The sequence below is a fragment of the Cheilinus undulatus genome, linkage group 1 (assembly GCF_018320785.1).
Source record: "Cheilinus undulatus linkage group 1, ASM1832078v1, whole genome shotgun sequence".
NCBI classification, from domain to species: Eukaryota; Metazoa; Chordata; class Actinopteri; order Labriformes; family Labridae; genus Cheilinus; species Cheilinus undulatus.
This window is the reverse complement of record NC_054865.1, coordinates 58,311,772-58,331,824: the sequence shown is the minus strand read 5'-3', so window position 1 is coordinate 58,331,824 and position 20,053 is coordinate 58,311,772. Positions and strand designations below refer to the sequence as shown.

Below are 20,053 nucleotides of genomic sequence, written 5' to 3'. Positions count from 1 at the left end.
AGAAATGAGTGAGAAGTGACTCAAATGGGCCAAAGAAGGGTCAAGAGTGGCAAAAAAAGAGGAAACAAGTGGTATGTTATGGCAAAAGGTAGTTTAAATGGGCAAAAAGTGGCAAAAAAATATTGTGAAAATGGGTTGATAATGGCAAAAACTGGTGGAATGGTGGTGAAATTTATTTTAAAGGTAACAAAAAAGGATTAGAAGAAGCAAAAAAATTACAGAAAAAGCCAAAAATGGGTTAAAGTGGCAAAAGTGGGCATAAATAGTGGTAAAAAGGAGTTAAAAAGTGGCTGAAATAGCTTTTAATTGGCAAAAATGGGTGGAAATGTGATGAAATGAAATGAAAAATTAACAAACTGGCAAAAAAAGAGAGTTAACTGAGAAAGAAAAAATAGGCAAATAATGTCAGAAGTGTGTTAAACTAGCCAAAATGGGCATATCAGATAGTGAAATGAAGTTAAAATGGGAAACACTGGGTGTAAAAAGTTAATAATAGTAGCAATAACAGCGGCAAAAACAGAAAAAAATGGTGGAAAGGGTTTAAAATCGACAAAAATAGGTGTTGAGTGGCAAAAATGTGTTAAAATTGGTGGGAAAAATTATGAAAAGGGGTTAAAATTTGGCAAAATTGGTGTAAAGTAGCAATAGTGTAATTTAAAAAATATTCTTAGTTTTTTTAGGGCATTTGGAGACCCCCCTTCAGTGTGTCCAAGGTTGAGAACCACTGTCCTAGGCTGTGCTTGCTCGTCACAGCCACCCCTTACCCCCGGTTACATGCAGAGACATCCAGAGCATGACGGGGGTTGTGCCGATCCTCCTCTAAGCCTGGCGGTGCACTCAGGAGAGCTAAATCACGACATCTTGGTCAGGGTTCATCAAGTCCATATGCACGAGGGCCAGATTTAGTCTCGACAGAAACTCTGGGGGCCGGACTTTAAATACAAAAAAATTAAATGAACATTTTGGTCTGATTGAAATATTACTGAAGTAATATTTGTATTTTCATTTAAACTACAGGACATTTTTAGTCATCAGCAGTCAGATCTAACCCTGTTATCTAGAATGCAGCAGGCCTGACAACAGGATTGGACCCCTGAAAATCACAGAGAATGGGCCCTCCCTAATTGTCATTTAGCACCAATATTAACCCATTTTGACACTTTTAACCCCTTTTTGATACTTTTTGCCTCTTTAGCCCAATTTTTGCATAATTTTAACCCCCTTTAAACCACTTTTTCTGCATGTTTTGTCCCCTTCATGCCACTCTTTTATCCATTTTTGCCACTTTTTAACCCCTTTTTACTTTCTTGCACTATTTTTTTGGTCATTTGTAACCAAATTTTGATACCTTTTGCCCCTTTTTATCTCCTTTACCATTTTTGACACATTTTAGCCTCTTTTCACAACTTTTTCTGCCAATTTTTGCAACACTTCTGCCAACCTTTACCATTTTTTAAACATCGACTAATTTTGACAGTAAATTTCTGTAAAAACAGATCAAATGGTCAGTCATTCTAAAACTATTTTAATGTTAATTGTTTGTGGGATGGATTTAACAGCTGCAGACATTTAAAGCAAAAGGATACTCTTACAATCTTCGTTTCCTCCTTTTCTGAATTTAGTGATCTCTCAGGGGCTGGGCAGGAAGCTTTGGGGGGCCTGATGTTTCTACAGGTCATTCAGACCCCCTTTTTATCATCTTTTTATGCTGCAGCCTGATGCTACAGTTGTAAAAGTAAGTTTCTCTCATTAATTCACACTCAGAGGAGGAACCTGAGCTAAAATTCTGTTACAACATCAGAAATAAATTCCCTTGTCGTGTTCTGTATAAGGACTTTTGAAGGATGATAAATATGAAATTACTGATCTAACAATAATCAGCAGAAACACCACAGAAAGTTTATACAGACACTTTAATCTGCAGGAAATTCATTCAAGCACTAAATCAAAGACTTGCATCTTCACACAGTGAAAAATTAAAACAATAATGAACAACCCTTTCAGACTTGAAAACTCCCAACAAGAAAAACTCTTCAGCAAACACCCAAAACGTCTTTAACTGGAGAAAACAAAGTTCATGTGTGAATCCTAACCAAACCAGCCCACATCTGAGGAGGAAACTTTATACGAACAGATGTGTGAATTCAACCAGTGCAGCCAACGACCTCCAATCACCACGTGATCCTAAAGTGCCCCGTGAGTTTTTACATCACAATAAAACAATAAAACATTTCAGCGTCTGCAGCACGAAGAATAAATACCATAAAAACATTATCTGTTAGCTAGGGATGGGCATGTCAACCAGAATGACTCTTTTAAAGTCACCAGGGATCATTCAGGATGGACATCTGACTCTGTTAGCTTGATGCTAACACATAATGGAAATCACCATTAGAAGGCTAAGAGATTTAGCATAGCTATTTTCGCCATCTATTTGACTAAACATTTCTATATCAGTGATCCCTCTGAGAGATTTTCTATCCCATCTGTCCTTGGATCACCGCAGGATCCCCCAGGAGGAGCTGGAAAACAACGCTACGGAGACTGATGTCCAGGCGGACTCGTTTAGCCGCAGCCACCCCGACCTGACCCCGGAGTGGAACAATCGGTTTCACTTACACCTTTGCCAATGCGCTACCTAAGAACATACAGGGCGGGGCTGGCCTTCATGATTTTGCTCCTTATGTTAACATTAGTGCAAAAGCTAAATCTGTTAGCCAGTTAATGACAAACTCCATAATGTGTTAGCATCAAGCTAACAGATGTAGTGGTCCATCTCTTTGAATGGTTGAAAGCAGCTTTGGAAAAGTATTTTCATTTGAATGCACATCCCTAATAATGCCTGTCTGACATCTTCAGCTTTGTCTAAGTCAACGACCGCTGGAGTTTAAGACCAGCGTCCCTCCTGGCTCATCATGTCCTACTTCCTGTTTCATCAGCATCTCTAAGGACAGACTCAGGAGTCAGAACCAGAAACAAAAACCTCATGTCAGACCAGAGGGAAAGAAATGAAAAAATCTAGAGCTGTTAGTCCTGATAGACCCGGTTTAAGGCCTCAGTCTCTGTGTGTTAGTCCTGATAGACCCGGTTTAAGGCCTCAGTCTCTGTGTGTTAGTCCTGATAGACCCGGTTTAAGGCCTCAGTCTCTGTGTGTTAGTCGTGATAGACCCAGTTTAAGGCCTCAGTCTCTGTGTGTTAGTCCTGATTGACCCCAGTTTCAGGTCCTGGTCCGTGTTTGTCTCAGTAAAAGAAGGTGCCGTAGTCCCCCAGTCCATTCCGTCTGAACTGGTTCCCCTGGACCGACACAAACACCTGGTGCTCCTTCAGGTCCTGGACTGCTCGGCTCACACAGGAAGTCTCCTTGGTTCTGCTCAGCTGACGGCTGAAGGTCCACTTTCTGCCTGAGGTGGAGGCCCCGCCCTCTGTACTGTTGTTGTTTTCTGCAGACTCCTGTTGGGCGGGGCCACTGACTGTCAGGGTGGGGGTCGTTGCCGAGGGGGGGTCAGAGTGGGGTCCAGCAGAGTCTCCTGAGAACAGAAGGAGGGACGTTAATAAATCCGTGTTCAGTCAATGCCGCAGTGAAGTGAGCCGGTAATACTCCAAATAAACACTAGTGGACAGCGTTCCATCTATCCCACTCCCAAATTTCCTGTTTTTCCCCGTGGATGAGGAAAAACCCATCTGATATTTTCAGATGTCAGTGAGTAGATCTGACTATGTGATCATGAGCGCCGCCTACCTGCTTCTCCATCATTTGGTTTCACTAAAATCACTCCGTATCCTTCATTGTTGTGGATCACGTTGTTCTCCATGGTGATGGACGGCATCACGTCTAACTCATCGGCAAAGTCCTGCACAGTCAAACACGAAAAATCCCAATCAGTTATCAATAACAGGAACCGGTGATGGATGACTTTAGTCTCTCAGACAAATTATTACTAATCATCCAAACTGGACAGTTACTCAAGATATCAGAGAAAGAACAAACCGGTATCTTCCATCAGAGTTTGGCCTAAAAACCAACAGAATCAAATAAAATACTACAGTGATGACCTGAACACAAAAGTAATTATTGTAGTGAACACACAGGTTATGAAAACAGGCGTATATTTTACTCAGATTTCTTCAAATACATGTGGTAGTGAATTAAAATAGTTTTTATGGGAGAGTGGCAACGAGAAAGACACTGTTGAAGAAAACTCAGATTCAGTCTGGACTAGAGTTCACCAAAAGGACTGTGGGAGACTCCATGGTCAAGAGGAAGTAAGTTCTTTGGTCTGATGAGACCAGAATGGAGCTTTTAGACCATCAGACAAGATGCCAAGACAAGCACACCACCCCCACTGTGGAGCAGTGGGGGTGGTGGTGGCAGCATCGTGCTGTGGGGATGCTTCTCAGTAGGGCTGGGCAGTTAATCACAAATTAGATTGAATCGCAGTATGGCATGCTGCAATTTTCAAATCGCAGACAGTGCAATATTTCTTTAACCTGAAAAGTGTCAAAATACCAGTTTGATACAATCTTTTTTATGCTTTATACCAGTGTCACTCAACCAAAGCGCCAAATAGTTGAAAAATACCTCACAAGAGCCACAATCTAAGTGGTGAATAGTGGCAAAAACAAATTAAAGTAGCAATAAAAAAAGATAAAGGTGGCAAAAATGGTCAAAAAGCAACAAAAATGGGTCAAAAGGGGCAAAAATGGGGATGAAAAGTGGAAAAAGGGTCAGAAAGTAGCAAAAATGGGTGAAAGGTGACAAAAATTGAGTTACAGTTGGCAAAAAATGGTACAAAAGTGGCAAAAGCATAGCAAAAAAATGAGAGGAAAGTGACTAAAATGGGCAAAACTAGAAAAAAGTGGTATTTCATGACAATAAGTAGCTTAAATGGGTGAAAATGCAGAGAGAAAAGGAGCAAAAATGGGATAAAAGTGACAAAAAAGGGTAAAAAGTATAAAAAAAAGTGTCAAAATGAGCAAAAAGTAGAGGAAAAAGTGGTATCAAATGGCAAATGACAGCTAAAATGGGTGAAAAGTGAAAAAAAGTTCCCTTTTTCAATGTTTTCTGGGGGAATAATATTTAGAATTAAGACAAAAGAGCCCGTGTTGATTATCACTGCTTTATATGTTATTCAAACCTTCAAGTATGCTTTTGATTTTTTTTTTTTTTTTTTACAAAAATCTTATTTTTCCTGCTCATGCATTTATTTTTCTTCATCAAAATGAGAAGAATATGAGAAATGATCGTCCCCTTCAATAAAGCAAGTGATATTAAATTTGCTCTATGAGCCAAAATGGCAGTAAGATATTTTTTTTCTAAATGTAGCCCTAGTTTAACTTCTCTTATATTTTACTTGTTTATTATATAGAATGATTTCTGGTTGATGTTGGTTGAACAACAGAAAAAACAGAGGAACCTAAATAATCACATTTCAAATCACTATTGAAATATTGCAGGAAAAAATTGCAATTAGATTATTTTTGAAAATCGTTAAGCCCTAATTCTCGGCAGCATCATGCTGTGGGGATACTTCTCAGCAAGCAGCCCTGGACGGCTTGTAAAGGTAGAGGGTAAAATGAATGCAGCAAAATAAAGGAAATCCTTGAAGACAATCTTCTTCAGTCTGACAGAGAACTATGGCTTAGAGACGATTTATTCTTCAGTCAGACAATGAGCCGAAGCATCCACAGAAAGCTACGCAGAAACGGTTTAAAGATGACAAGGAGAATGTTCTGGAGTGGCCGAGTCAAAGTCCAGACTGAGACCTATCCACACAGACTCAGAGCTGAGACTGAGACCTATCCACACAGACTCAGAGCTGAGACTGAGACCTATCCACACAGACTCAGAGCTGAGACTGAGACCTATCCACACAGACTCAGAGCTGACTGAGACCTATCCACACAGACTCAGAGCTGACTGAGACCTATCCACACAGACTCAGAGCTAAGACTGAGACCTATCCACACAGACTCAGAGCTAAGACTGAGACCTATCCACACAGACTCAGAGCTGACTGAGACCTATCCACACAGACTCAGAGCTGACTGAGACCTATCCACACAGACTCAGAGAGACTGAGACCTATCCACACAGACTCAGAGCTGACTGAGTCCTATCCACACAGACTCAGAGCTGAGACTGAGACCTATCCACACAGACTCAGAGCTGAGACTGAGACCTATCCACACAGACTCAGAGCTGAGACTGAGACCTATCCACACAGACTCAGAGCTGAGACTACAGACAAAGGAGACTTCTAAAGACTAGCTAGAAGGAGGAATATTTATGCACTCACAGATTTTACATTACAAATTTTTATTTAATGACATGACTTTGTAGATGTCCACCAGAGATGAACAGGACAGAGATTTAATCATTTAGGGATAAAAATAGGGGCCAGTTATTTAACATGTTAAATTTCTGAACATGTGAAACACGTGTACATGTAGGAAGCATGGCTCACCTTGATGAGGATCCCGTCCTTGCAGTGATGGATGCCGTTACCGATCAGACTGACAACACTCCCTGGATAAATCTCCACGCCGGCCCCCTGAACAAAACCCAGACACGTCACTCCTGTGGTTCTCGTCTTCTCCCCCTCCCTCCCATTCCTGTCCGTGATGTTCTAAAGGCATTTTTACACTCCAGGGTAGATGAACCTCTGCTAAAACTCAGGGGCTCAGCTGCTCTGGAGGGAGTCCCTAGCATGGCAATGAAGCGGTGCTAATCTCCAACCCTGGTGTGTGATGAACAAGTGCACTAAGGATTGTGTTTATCCAGAAGTTTCTCATGAACACCACTTCCTGTCCCCCCTCTAACCCTGAAACCCCAGAGCATGTTTGAAGACAGGAACGTCAACTGAGCGTGTGTGGAGGGTCACCTTGGATCCGTAAAGGTCACAGTGGTTCATGCTCAGACAGGCCGACGTTCTGACGATGACTCCGGTGGTTTCACACTGCAGCACGCAGTTCTCCATGTTCAGGGTGCCCTGACGAACACCTGGCAGACAACGCACAGGGAACACGGCACCACGTTAGCATCCATAGCTAATAATGGTAGATATTTTTTCATCTTGCTGTCTTTTTCTCAGATAGCTTTGACACACCGTCTGTTCATGTGTGTGAGTTAAGCCGGGTGTATACTGTCAGGTTTGACGAGTAGGGCGACCGCGGTCGACTGACTCCTAACAGGTCGGATGGATCTCTGGTATGTTTGATATTTTGGTCATTGATTGCACACACTCACAGGCAGGAAGTGAGCAGATTCTACAACTTTGGGACTTTTATCTCCTGTAAACTGTTGAGCAGTGTCTTAAATCACTAGAATAGAAGAGAACACCTTCATTATCATTGTACGGTCAGTACAACGAAATTAAAATGCCACATCTGATAACACAGTGCTGCTTTAAAAAGAAACAGTCACAGAGCAGACAATCAGCACCATGCAATAACAAATAACAGCTTAAAACATAAAATAATTAAAGGGATATTGCACTGAAGTTGTAGGTAAAAGAAAAGTCATGTGTTAGCATTAACAGCTCTGATGGCCCAGGGAAAAAGGTGTTTTTAAGTCTGTTTGTTCTGCTTTTCAGCTTCTGTAGCGTTTCCCAGAGGGCAAGAGTGCAACAAGTTTATGGCCAGGGTGGGAACCGTCTGTGATTATGCTTTTGGCCTTGCTAAAAGAAGTGGCAAAAGTATGCTTAAATAAGAAAAAAAAAAATGATTTCAAGAGGCAAAAATGGGTGAAAAGGTGTGAAAAGTTGAGGCAAAGGTGGAAAAAATGGCATAAAGTGGCAAAAAAATGGATAAGGGGAAAAAAAGAGTTACAGGTGGCAAAAATGGTCAAAAAGCAGCTAAAACATGGTCAAAAATGAATGAAAAGGTACTAAAACAGGCAAAAGGCAGCTTAAATGGGCAAAAAGTGGCAAAAAGCAGGATAAAAGAGGCAAACTGGTGAAAAAGGGAATAAACTGGATAAAATGGGCAAAAACAAGTGGCAAAAAATGTGCTCAAAGCAGTAAAAATGAATTTAAAGGGGCAAAAAATTGCAAATAAGGGTAATGGAAATAAACAGAAAAAAAGGTTGGCAATTCAAGCCAGCTGTGTGGGTGTGGGAAACAAGCTGATTAATGGATAATTTCTGAGATCAAAGGTTTTTTTTAGTTTTTCTGGGGGAATAATTTTTCACATTTAGACATAAAGAGTCACATGAGGCTCCAGAGCCACGCGTTGAGTGTCACTGTTGTAGAGCGTCTGCTGGGCTTTGGAGTGCATGCATGCTCAGACCCCGTCTGTTTGAGATATCAAACAGAGCGTGTTTATTAGGAGCTTTGTCCTAGTATTCTGGAGCGAAGAGTGGACTCTACCCCAGTTTAACCGCTGCAGTATTCAACAGTCCGTCGTGCTCCGCGGTTGAAGGTTCTGACTGATGTTGCGTGCAGCTTATAGAGGAGTGATGGACAGTGAGATGAGAGCGAGACGTCAAAGCAGTGATTGAACCAAAGATAGAAAATAAACAGAAACACTACGAGCCTCTGTGTGAGTCTGTGTGCTTTCATGCTCTAAACCAGTGATACTCAACGTGTGGCTCTTTTGTCTTCATTTTAAATATCATTCCCCCAGAAAACCTTAAAAAGGGAAACTTTTTTACCCTTTTCACCATTTTTGCCACTTTCTGCCCATTAGAGCTACATTTTGTCATTAAATACCACTTTTTTCCTACTTTTCTGCTCATTTTGATACTTTTTTTGCAACTTTTTAACCTTTTTTGCCACATCTTTCAAATTTTTGCCCCTTTTCACCCCCCCTCAGTTTTAACCCATTTAAGCTACCTTTTACCATTGAATACCACTTGTTCCTCTTTTGCCTGTTTATTGCCCCTTTAATTTCATTTTTGCCCCTTTGCACCATTTTCCACCCATTTCAGCTACCTTTATCCACTAAATACCACTTTCCTATTTTTTGCCCATTTCAGTCACTTCTTACCCATTTTTGCTACATTCTGACCCCTTTTCACCCTATTTGTTGCTTTTTAACCATTTTTGCCACCTTTAACTTTTTGTTATTGCTACTTAAAGCTGTTTTTGCCACTTTTCACCACTTAGATTGTGACTCTTGCAAAGGTATTTTTCAACAGTTTGGCTCTTTGGTTGAGCAGGGTTGACACTGATCTAAATAAACACTATTCTCCTCACAGAGAGGTATCCAGCAGCAGCTTTGGATCATTTCACCGCTACGATTAGCTCACGATGCGAGGAGAGGGAGCAGTGATCTGAAGGGTTCATGAATCAGTTCTGTTTCCTCACTAGCTGAAACGCTAATGCTTTCAACGCTAACAGAGACGCTGCTGCTCTGCGTCTCTGACTGATCCCTTTTCACCTCTTTGAGAAACCTTGTGACAGTTCGATCCGATGGCATGAAATCTTGTCACACCCCGACTTGATAAAAACCGCCGTAAGAACAGATTCAGTGACGTCAGAGCGCCGTTTTAGCGAGTACTTACACAGGATGCCCTCGATGGCGTCGTGCTGGATGAACTTGATGTTGGACAGTTTGACTTCTGCTCCCGTTGAGTCCACAAACGAGTCTCCTTTGTTCTTCTTCTCTATCACCACCTCATCAGGAGGTCCGTACCCTGAAAACATGGCGGAGGAAATGAGCGTCTGAAATTTTCAGATGGCAGCGAGAAGCAGGCGTTGTGGTCTGAATTGACTGGGCGTGTGGTTCCACTGTTGCAGAGAGGACATCAGCTGCCTGCACAGCCTGTGTATGTGCTGGCATGGCTTTATGGAGGCCTAATGTAAAGCTGCAGTTCCTGTGCACACGTCAGGAGGAGATGCTGAATTTCCTGTCAGTAGTAGAGACGGATCATGTGTAGCTTTGATGGTGTTTACCTTCTATAGAGATGGAGTCAGGGATGAAGATGGTGCTGCTCACACTGTAGACCCCTGGCAGGACCAGGACCACATCGCCCTCGTGACTGGAGTCCACCGCTGATGCTGGATCTCTGTGGAACTGAAGAAAACACCAGCACCAGTGAGGGGACGGTCTCCTCCTCTACCTCACATCCTTTACATCACTGATCATCAACTGGTGGCCCGAGGGCCAAATCAGGCGCCCCAAAACTTTCTGTCCGGCCCCCAGACGATTATTAAATTCAGAAAAGAAGGAAAGGAAGACGTTCTGGTTTTAGGAGTGTCTTTTAGCTTCAAATGTCTGCAGCTGTTAAATCCATCAAAAAAAAGACTATTGAAATAGTTTTAGAATGATCTGATGTTGACCTGTTTTACAGAAATTTACTCATCATTCATAATTAGTAAATATATTTTTAAAATGGGTTAAGACTGGCAGAAATGTTGCAAAAATGGCCTGAGTAAGTGATGAAAAGGGGTTAGAGAGTGGCAAAATGGGTTGTGGAGAGACACAAAGGGGCAGAAATGTGCAGGAAAAGAGGTAAAAATGTGGCAAAAAATTGGTAAAAGAGGAAAGAAGGGGCAAAAAGTATAATAAATTAGTTATTTGTAAGAAAAATGGTGCAAAAAAGTAATGGAAAAAGGTTAAAAAGTGGCAAAAATGGATACATGAGTGGCACAATGGGGCAAAAATGTGCAGGCAAATTGGTCTAAAAGGGTTACAGAAAAGAAAAATGGATTTAAAGAGGCAAAAAGTTATCAAAAATGAGTTAAAAGTGGCAAAAATATTGCAAAAATAGCCTGGCAAAGTAGTGAAAAGGGGTTAAAGAGTGGGACACAGGAACAGTAACTGGCAGGAAAGTTGCAAAAATGGGTTAAAGAGGCAAAAATTGTTTTAAAAATAATTTGAGGTGCTGAAAATGTTGCAGAAACGGCCAAATAAAGTAATGAAAGGGGTTAAAAGTGTCAAAAATAAATTATCATTAGTGCTTAATCACAGCTGGGGAGGGCCAATTATTTGGGATTTTCAGGGGCCCGGACAGTTCTGTGGGCCGGTCTGTCTCTTGTGGCCTGCTGCATTATAGATAACAGGGATAGATCTCGCTGTAATACCTAAACATTTCCTGTGTTTTGAAAAGAAGTACAAATACTAATGCGATAATATTTTAATCAGACCAAAATATTTATTTAATTTTTGTGTATTTGAAAGTCCGGCCCCCAGAGTCTCTGTCGAGACTAAATCTGGCCCTTGTGCAAAAGTGGTTGATGACCCCTGCTTTACACTCAGAGTTACAGAGCTAAAAAGAGATTGTTTATGATGCTCCTGCACCCCCACCGCTCTCCTAAAACAGGACAGAGGGCTTCTAGAGAGGGTTCCCTGCCGGCTTAGCATAATCAGACTGCCCACATGGTTGACTCCCAGCCTTCCCTGGTCCAAATGTACGCACTAGTTCATGGCTGGCTGCTACATGTCCTTTTATTTGACTATTCAGAGCGAGCAGGCAGCCAGGGCTTTATCTCCTCTTCTTCGATTTCTAATTAAGTGATTACGGGGGTTTAGAGGAGGCAGGAGTCGGTTTGGTTTTATTGTTTTGATGATTTGGCGCCACCTGCTGCTCCCTGGTTGGACTCTTTTGTGTGTTATACCAAGTATCAAAGATATAACCATTTCCCACTGGCCGAAAAACCCGTTTAAACCCGCTAACAATCAGCTCCTGTCGGCAGTGGGAAAGGCTCTAATTGGCATTCAGACCTGGGTCAACTGACCCTGCAATGGACACAGGTTTTTATCGGCTCACCTCCGATCGGCTCCAGTGGGAACGTCACACCCGGGTGAACACTGGATGACTTTGGCGTGACATGCCTACGTTAATATTAATACAAGTAATATGTTTATTACTTGCCTGTTGTGATCTCATAGATCCTTTTCATTGTTGTTGTTGCACAGAAACTTTATTCTGTCTGCTGCGCATTCAAGCCTGAGGAGGCAGGAGTTTAAAGGCAGATGTTTTGCAGCACGGCAGTGCAGTTTAACGGCGCATATAAACACAAAAATGCCCATGTCATAATGAACATATATGTGGAGAATTTTTTCCCCCAAGGACAGATTTAGCTCATTCAGCCTGTTAAAATCTCATGGATTAGCTCATAAAGCGCCATGCGTCCTGTCTGTGCGCAGCTGGAAAGAGAGATCCTTTTCAAACGGCATAATCTATTGCCCTTTCATTGATTTATTTATTTATGGCATTATTTGCCTTTTGGAAATGATCACATGGATCCTCTTTTTTTGTTTGTTTGTTATTACACAGAACCTTCAGCCCGTCAGCTGCACAGTAAAGCCTGGTGCGCTGCTGCTGGCGGAGACAGGAGTAAAGGCAGAGGTTTCGCAGCACGGCAGCACCATTTAACGGCACATATAAACACAAAAAATGCTTTTCTGGCTCGCTCTTGTCATAATGAAGATATCTGCAGAAAGCTGTTATTTTTTTCGTGAACAAGTCAGGCTTCTGCAGCCTTGGATTTCTCTTGGTTTATCACATGAAGCGCAGCGCCTCCTGCGTACAAACGCAGCTGGAGAATGAGAGACTTTTCTTAAAGGTTGTTTCTATTTCCCTTTATCATATGTCTGCTCTGTGGAAATGACTATAAATTCTTTTTTTAGTTTTCACCCTTAAATCTCAGTCTAAAAACTGCCGTCCCCTCCATCAGCTGTTAAGCCGGATGACAGCTGATGGAGGAGAGAGGACTTCGGCAGGCTGAAGTTTCTGTTTTAAATCATTAAAAGATCGTTGTTTGCCTAATATTTCCAAGAAGCAGATAGATGTGAAAAATTGAAATAGAAACACTGTTTAGAAAAGGTTCTCCTAACTTTATTTGGCTGCACTCATAAGTAGGAAGCGCTGCACTTTACTGGATAATCCATGAGAAATTCTCCAACGTGATGACATCAGCTTGACGCACCAGAGGGGAAAAAACAGCCACGCAGCTCGCCTGCTGGCGATCAGACCCGAGTCTGCTGGCAATGGGAAAGGAGTCACTTGCCGATTGTTAGCGGGTTTACCCGTGTTTAAAAAACCCACTCTTACATGCTAATTTTAGTGGGAAAGTGGTATTACATGCTTGTTTTTCCCCTAACCTGTGAGTTTAAACAAGAATCCGTTTATCTGATCAGAGTTTCAGTGTCATGTTGTTCTCTAATCCCAGAGCCACGCTAGAATCTACATATCCTCTGACCTGAATCTGCGTGTCCTCAGATGCGCTCAGAGGCAGCAGTTTGTCGTTGAGGAGAGACTGAAGCTGGAGGCCGCTGCACGACGCCGTGACCACGTGGACCACCTTCACACCTGAATCCCTCAGACCGCGACTCTGAAAGCACTGCTGCCTGCTGTTTCCTCTGTAACCCAGCACGTACCTGAGAAGAGGAGGAGGGAGGATCCTTCATATAAAATTACCAAATATGGTCAAAAGAGCAGAAAGACACAAAGAGCAGAGCTACAGAGCGAGGCTGAGACGAGTGCATCAATAGAAGAATGAAGAAAATGAAGTTTGTGTGGCAGCGAGAAATGGGTTCTTGAGCCTCATGTGGCTCGTTTGTGACAACTTTGGCTCCTCAAGGGTTCAGTGTGTGAAAAGATTCAACGTGTGGCTCATTTGTGATGATTTGTGGCTCTTTTATGTCTTCATTTGAAACATTATTCCCTCAGAAGACCTTAAAAAGGAAAATTTTACCTCAAAAATTATCCATTGCAAGTCACATTAATCATTTTGTTTCCCACACTTACACAGTAGCTTTAACTGTCAACCTCTATTTCTTGTCTGTTATTTCCACTGCCCTTATTTGCAATTTTTAGCTACTTTAATTTCATTTTTACTGCTTTTAGCCCATTTTTGACACTTTAATCCTGCTTTTTGTGATTTATTTGCATTTTTTCTCGCCTTTTTGCTACTTTTCACCAATTCAAGCTGCCTTTTGCAATTAAATGCCACTACCCATTTTGCCACTCTATGATGCTCTCAACCTTTTTTCTGATTTTAGCCCATTTCAGTCCCTTTTCACTCATGTTTCTCCATGTTTTTTGCTACTTTTCACCCATTTTTGCCACCTGTAACTCATCTATTTTGCCAATTTTCAAACATTTTTGCCACTTTTCTCCCAGTGTTTGCAGCTTTAAGCCAATTTTTGCCTCTTCTTTTTGTCACTTTTCTCCCCTTATCAGGCGTGCATGCTGAAAACTGTTTGCTTAATATGATTGTTTTTACACCTGGTGGTCATTCCTAACTCTGGTGAAATTTGGAGAAGTTTTGACAGTATTTAAAAAATGAATACTGCCTAGTCCTAGTCCTGATGCCAGACCTGCAGGGACACAGGGGTTTAAATCTTCATCAGTCATCATCATTCATGCTGTTATTTAGCACCATGTCCTGCAGCCTCAGTCCCCCACCTCCATCTGAATTTTCATGTTTCAGAGTGTTGAAACCAGATCATGATGTGAGGATGCTGCAGGCACAGAGGTAAGGAGGATCTGATGATGGCGTGTCTCACCTGAGCAGGGGGTTCTCGATGATGTGCAGCTTGCGGCGCAGCGTCTCTAGCTGATCGTACAGCCTCAGTCCCTCCATCATGGACATGTTATCGAGCTCAGAGTCTGAGTCTGATCCCAGCTCGCTGCGTAGAGAGCTGAACTGCTGGAAGACCTGGGAGCAGGACTCTAGCAAGGACTGGTACTCTGACACCAGACCTGCAGGGACCCGGTCCTCCAGGATATCATAGTACCTGGGATTAGAAAGGAGTTAATAACAGAGCGAAGAGCGAAGAAGAAGAGGGACAGACCTTAATCCTGATCCACACTCACAGGCGCAGGCGAGGCTCCACGCAGCGCACAAAGTAGTCAAAGTCATCGTCTTCATCCTCCTCATCCCACTGCCTCCAGATGTGTTTGTAGAAGAACCTGCACACAGAGGAGGAAGAGCGTTACCTCACCTTACGCGGGTGAGGCCAGATTATGTTAAGACCTGCGGAGACTCACCTGAGGTGCTCCAGAGCCAGGGCCGTCTGGTCAAAGTCCCCAGAGGAGTCGTAGACCACGTGCAGCTCCTGCAGAGGGACTCTGTGCTGCGTGGCCTCCAGCAGAGCCATCATGGCGTCCTCGGAGAGCTCACAGCCACGTGTGTCACACTGCAGAGGAAGGGTGAGCCGAACACATGCCTTCAAGTCCTTCAGGTCCAAGTCCCGCACCTGCAAACACCAACAGGTCCTCAACACAGATGCTCACTGAGGACTTTCCTACAGAGGACCCTGCCAATTATGACCCTGTTCTAGACTCCTCTAGACTCAGGTCTCAGTCCTAGACTCCTCTAGACTCAGGTCTCTGTCCTAGACTCCAGACTCTGGTTTCAGTCCGAGATTCCTCTGGACTCCGGTCTCAGTCCTAGACTCCAGACTCTGGTCTCAGTCCTAGATTCCTCTGGACTTTGGTCTCAGTCCTAAACTCCTCTACACTCTGGGCTCAGTCCTGGACTCCTCTAGACTTTGGTCTCAGTCCTAGACTCCAGACTCTGGTCTCAGTCCTAGACTCCAGACTCTGGTCTCAGTCCTAGATTCCTCTGGACTCCGGTCTCAGTCCGAGACTCCAGACTCTGGTCTCAGTCCTAGATAATATTTCAGTGTGTATCAGACAAGCGTTTCAAACTTCCTCTCACCTCCACCAGAACATCAAAGACATCCGTGCACCACAGAGCCAGCCAATCACATGGCTCCAACACCTTCTCCAGGTAATCTGCAGTGAATGCCTTCACTTCAGAGGGCTTACAGTCTCCTGCACAGAAACATCATTGTTATCAACATTCTGATTGGTCTGTGTAAATGTGGGCGTGTCTACTGCACAGAAACATCATCATTGTTATCAACATTCTGATTGGTCTGTGTAAATGTGGGCGTGTCTCCTGCACAGAAACATCATCATTGTTATCAACATTCTGATTGGTCTGTGTAAATGTGGGCGTGTCTCCTGCACAGAAACATCATCATTGTTATCAACATTCTGATTGGTCTGTGTAAATGTGGGCGTGTCTCCTGCACAGAAACATCATCATTGTTATCAACATTCTGACTGGTCTGTGTAAATGTGGGCGTGTCTCCTGTACCCAGCATGTAGTCCTGGTAGGCCTTGAACCTCTCATAGAACAGCAGGTGACTCGTCTGAAAGGTGTCAGGAACGCTAGAGTTCACCCCTGATCGCCGCTCACACCTCTGCAGCTGAGTCCCGGCCCTCGCGCAATTAAAGTGGTCGGTGCCACTGTCCTCATCATCATCATCTTCATCATCACTGTCGCCTTCATCTTCCTCCTCATTCTGAAACAAAGCTGAGGCAGAAGTACAGGCACAACCTTAGAGGACTTTTGTTCCAGTGGAGATGGATTATCACAGTGTGTTCTTCTAACAGGCTAGACCAGTAAAACCAGTACAGAGGAGACTCTGACCAGTCTGACAGAGACCGTGTGGAAATCTAAATCAACACATCCCTAGTGACCAGATGCATTTAGACTGTTGTTAGCAGAGCCTCCTGTTTAAATCTTACTGCAGCACATCTTATAAACTAGCTGTCACATTATCTGCCTATGGGATAAACACATTTATTATTCAGCGCCTAAACCTGGAGCAGGAAGGGGCTTCATCTGGACTGGGACGAGCCACAACATGCTGGTTATGGTTTATGTGTAAAGAGAAAACAGATGAGGCTTATTTATGCAATCTACAGGTGCATCTAAAAATATAGAATATCATGTATAAATTCATTTTTTTCCTTTTATTTAATTAAAAAAGTGAAACTTGCACATATTCTAGAGTCATCTCATACAAAGTTAAATATTTCAAGATTTTTTTGTTTTCATTTTGATGATTACAGCTCACAAAAATCTAAAATCCACTTTCTCTGAATATTAGAATATTGTGGAAAAGTGCAATTTTCAAAGGTTTCCTGAGCCTTCATTCTCTCTCTGGTTCAGTTCACACAACCACAATCATGGAGAAGACTGCCGACCTGACAGATGTCCAGAGACGATCACTGGCATCCTTCACAAGGAGGGTAAGCCACAGAAGGTCAAAGGTCAGGCTGTTCTCAGAGGCTGGATCAGAGAAGATTCATGAAAGCTGACTGAAGGGAGAAGTGGTAAGAAAAGGAGACCAACCAGCAGGGGTGAGCTCAGCCTTCAGAGGATCGTCAAACTAAGCAGATTCAAGAACCAAGGGGAGCTTCACCAGGACTGGGCTGAGACTGGAGTCAGTGGATAAAGAGCCACCACACAGACGGGTCCAAGACATGGACTTCAAGTATCGAGCCAATCCTGAACCACAGATGTCATTAGAGTCTCACCAGGACTAAGGAGAAAAAGAACTGGACTGTTGTGGTCCCAGTAGTCTAAAGTCCTGGTTTCAGAAAAAAAAAAAACAAACAAACAAAAAAAAAAACAATCATGAATTTCACTTTGAAATCCAGGTCCCAGAGTCTGGGAGGTCCAGAGTCATTCAGGTCTTGAAGTCCAGTGTTCCCAGTCTCCACAGTCAGTGATGGTTTGGGGTCCATGTCATCTGCTGCTGTTGGTCCTCTGGTCTTTATCAAGTCCAGAGTCCACGCTGTCAGCCGTCTACCAGGAGCTTTCAGAGCCCTTCATGTAGAAGCTTTATGGAGATCCTGATTCCCTTTTCACCGCCCCACCTTGAAACCAGAACTATCAGAAACTGGTTTACTGACCCTGGTATTACTGGGTTTGATTCTGACCTGAGTCCCATAGAGGATCTCTGGAATCTGAGAGACACCAGACTCAACAATCTAGACCAGCTGACAGCTGCTATCAGAGAACCTGGGCTTCATAACCCCCCAGCAGGACCACGGACTGACTGGCTCCACGACACGAGAAGAGACCCAGAAATTCATGAAAAAGGAGGTCAGACCGAGCACTGAGCAGAAGTTACCAGAAGGTCAACATTTATCAAGCCTTTCTGGACTGATGTTTGTGATATTTCTAATATTTACATATAGTGGAGTTTTGATTTTCATGAGCTGTAAAATTACAACATAAAAGTCTTTAAGTATTTCACTTTGAATGAGACAAATCTAGAACATATGAAAGTTTCTCTTCTTGAATTAAATCACAGGATAAAAAAAGAACCTTTTCACGATATCATCATAGAAAATATCATTGTAATTTTCAAATGCACCAGTAGACAATGTGCAGGAAGTTGCCTGTAATTTTTGATGACAAATGACCTGATATCTGCTCTCTAGGATTTCTATTTTTGATGTTGTGGTATCCAACAAGTTCGGACAAGGTTTGATTTTCACAAGTTATATAAATACTTTTACATTTAATAGTGGGGATGCTGAGTAAGCGTCGGCCATTTTGTTTATCATTCTTCTTCCATGTCCGCTATCTCCTCCTTCATACTTTGTCGTATCGACACCATTTAAACTTTTAAAACATACAGTTTCTTCGCCATTCGACTGCTATGACTTTTCTAATTTCTAACTTTAATAATTTTTCAAATATTTAACTTTGTTTAACAATGTTAATTTCACAAATCTGCACTTTCTTCAACTCCTCATAACTTTGGCACTCCTTGGGCTATTTTCACTTTTCTGTCATACTCTTCAGCTTCTTGTGCTATTTTCAGTTATTTTTAAAAACTTTTTTATACTATTTATATTTTTTCAACTATTTTGCTTTTTAAATTCTATATTTTGAGCAATGATTTCACGTTCTTCACAAATCAGGTATTACACTCTTCAGCTTTTATGCTATTTTCCCACTATTTTCATGCTATTTTAAGCTATTTCTATGCTTTTTCAGCTACTGAATGCCATTTCAGCTTCTTTCAGGCTATTTTCAGCTAATTTTATGCTATTTTCAGCTTTTTTAGGCTACTTTCAACTATTTTTTATCCTTTTTTTAGCTACTTTCAAGCTATTTTATGCTATTTTCAGCTATTGTTGTACTTTTAGGCTATTTCCAGCAGTTCTTCCACAATTCAGCTTCCAGCAGCCCCATGCCATTTCAGCTTAAATTGCATTTTTGATCTAGTTTAAAAAATAAAATGCTAGTTCCATGTTTACCCCAGTTATCTCAAATAGAGTATCTTGTAGTCAATAAGCATATTTTATCAGTGATTCTTACTGTAGAGCATCTTTAATATAGGTTTAAATTAACAGAAACATATCGGTATAAATCATAAGGGTTCCAACTTTAGGCTCGTTTTAAACAGATTGATAAATCTGAAAAAATCAAATATGTCACCCAGCCTACAGCCCTGTTAGTGAGTTTAACAGTCAGGGCATTTTCTACCAGCCTTTCTTTACCATTAACAGCGACATTACTAAATTATTATCAGCCGGTTTGATGACGTTTTAACGTTTTCACAGGTGGAACAAAGTGCGTCACAAACACCAGGACAGACAGCCGCCTCTGTGGGCTAAGACTGTCAGTAAATACCTAGACACGACAGCAGAGAAGGACCAGTGCCATCATTTAAACCCTGAATATTAAGTTAATAAAGCTTTAATCAGACCTTTACTGATAACGGACGTGTTGTGTTCGGGAGACCGGTTCTTCTCCTCCAGTTCAACGTTCACGAACGACTCCAGATCCTCCACCACGATGTCCGCCATGATGTTTTCAGCGGCCTGCTTTCCTCCTGCCTCCTGCTCCATGAAGAATCAAAAATTAAGATTTCTACCTCGGAAAATTATGATGGAGAGAAATCTGCGGTTTGAAAAGCAGAAAAACAAACTGTCACACCCAACTACTTTCAAAATATTCCCGGTTTGGAAAGAAGCAGCCAATCAGAGACAAAAAGAAGCCGGAAGTCCCGCCTCTATCCCCGAAGCTCATATCAGCTAATAGCGAAAAGAGTACTAAGCATGCGCAGGGCAATCCTGTAGCTCCCTTTTATTTTAGCACTATATGTCTATGTTTTAGATACGTTATATATTCTGAATATATAACGTATTGTATATGTAATGAATAATACATTATATATACAATATATGTTTTTTGTTTTAGACCCAAGCTGTTTCTCAATATGCATACTTCAGCGTACGTAGACACCTCTTTGGCTGTGTTTGCCCGCTGCCGTCATACGGCAACGC

At 42.2% G+C, this 20,053-nt stretch overlaps 1 protein-coding gene across 1 annotated transcript; it reads right to left on the bottom strand.

The window, feature by feature from the left end:
- Nucleotides 1-1,894: 1,894 nt before the first annotated feature.
- shcbp1 (SHC SH2-domain binding protein 1) lies at nt 1,895-19,713 on the bottom strand. Its single transcript, XM_041784740.1, has 13 exons — nt 19,474-19,713; nt 16,056-16,274; nt 15,612-15,727; nt 14,939-15,147; nt 14,765-14,860; nt 14,455-14,685; nt 13,146-13,323; nt 9,894-10,014; nt 9,503-9,634; nt 6,882-7,000; nt 6,465-6,551; nt 3,740-3,851; nt 1,895-3,527 (listed from the first exon to the last, which is right to left on the bottom strand). Exons 1-13 carry the CDS (start codon nt 19,613-19,615, stop codon nt 3,241-3,243), a joined length of 2,049 nt encoding a protein of 682 aa, XP_041640674.1. The 5' UTR covers nt 19,616-19,713; the 3' UTR covers nt 1,895-3,240.
- Between the last annotated feature and the right edge of the window lie 340 nt (nt 19,714-20,053).

Coding starts and splice junctions, on each gene's coding strand:
- shcbp1 (XM_041784740.1), bottom strand. CDS start 19,615: ATGGAGCAGGAGGCAGGAGGAAAGCAGGCCGCTGAAAACATCATGGCG. Junction 3,852..6,464: donor AGGACGGGATCCTCATCAAG/GTGAGCCATGCT, acceptor TTGACTGTGCAG/GACTTTGCCGATGAGTTAGA. Junction 3,528..3,739: donor ACCAAATGATGGAGAAGCAG/GTAGGCGGCGCT, acceptor TTCTGTTCTCAG/GAGACTCTGCTGGACCCCAC.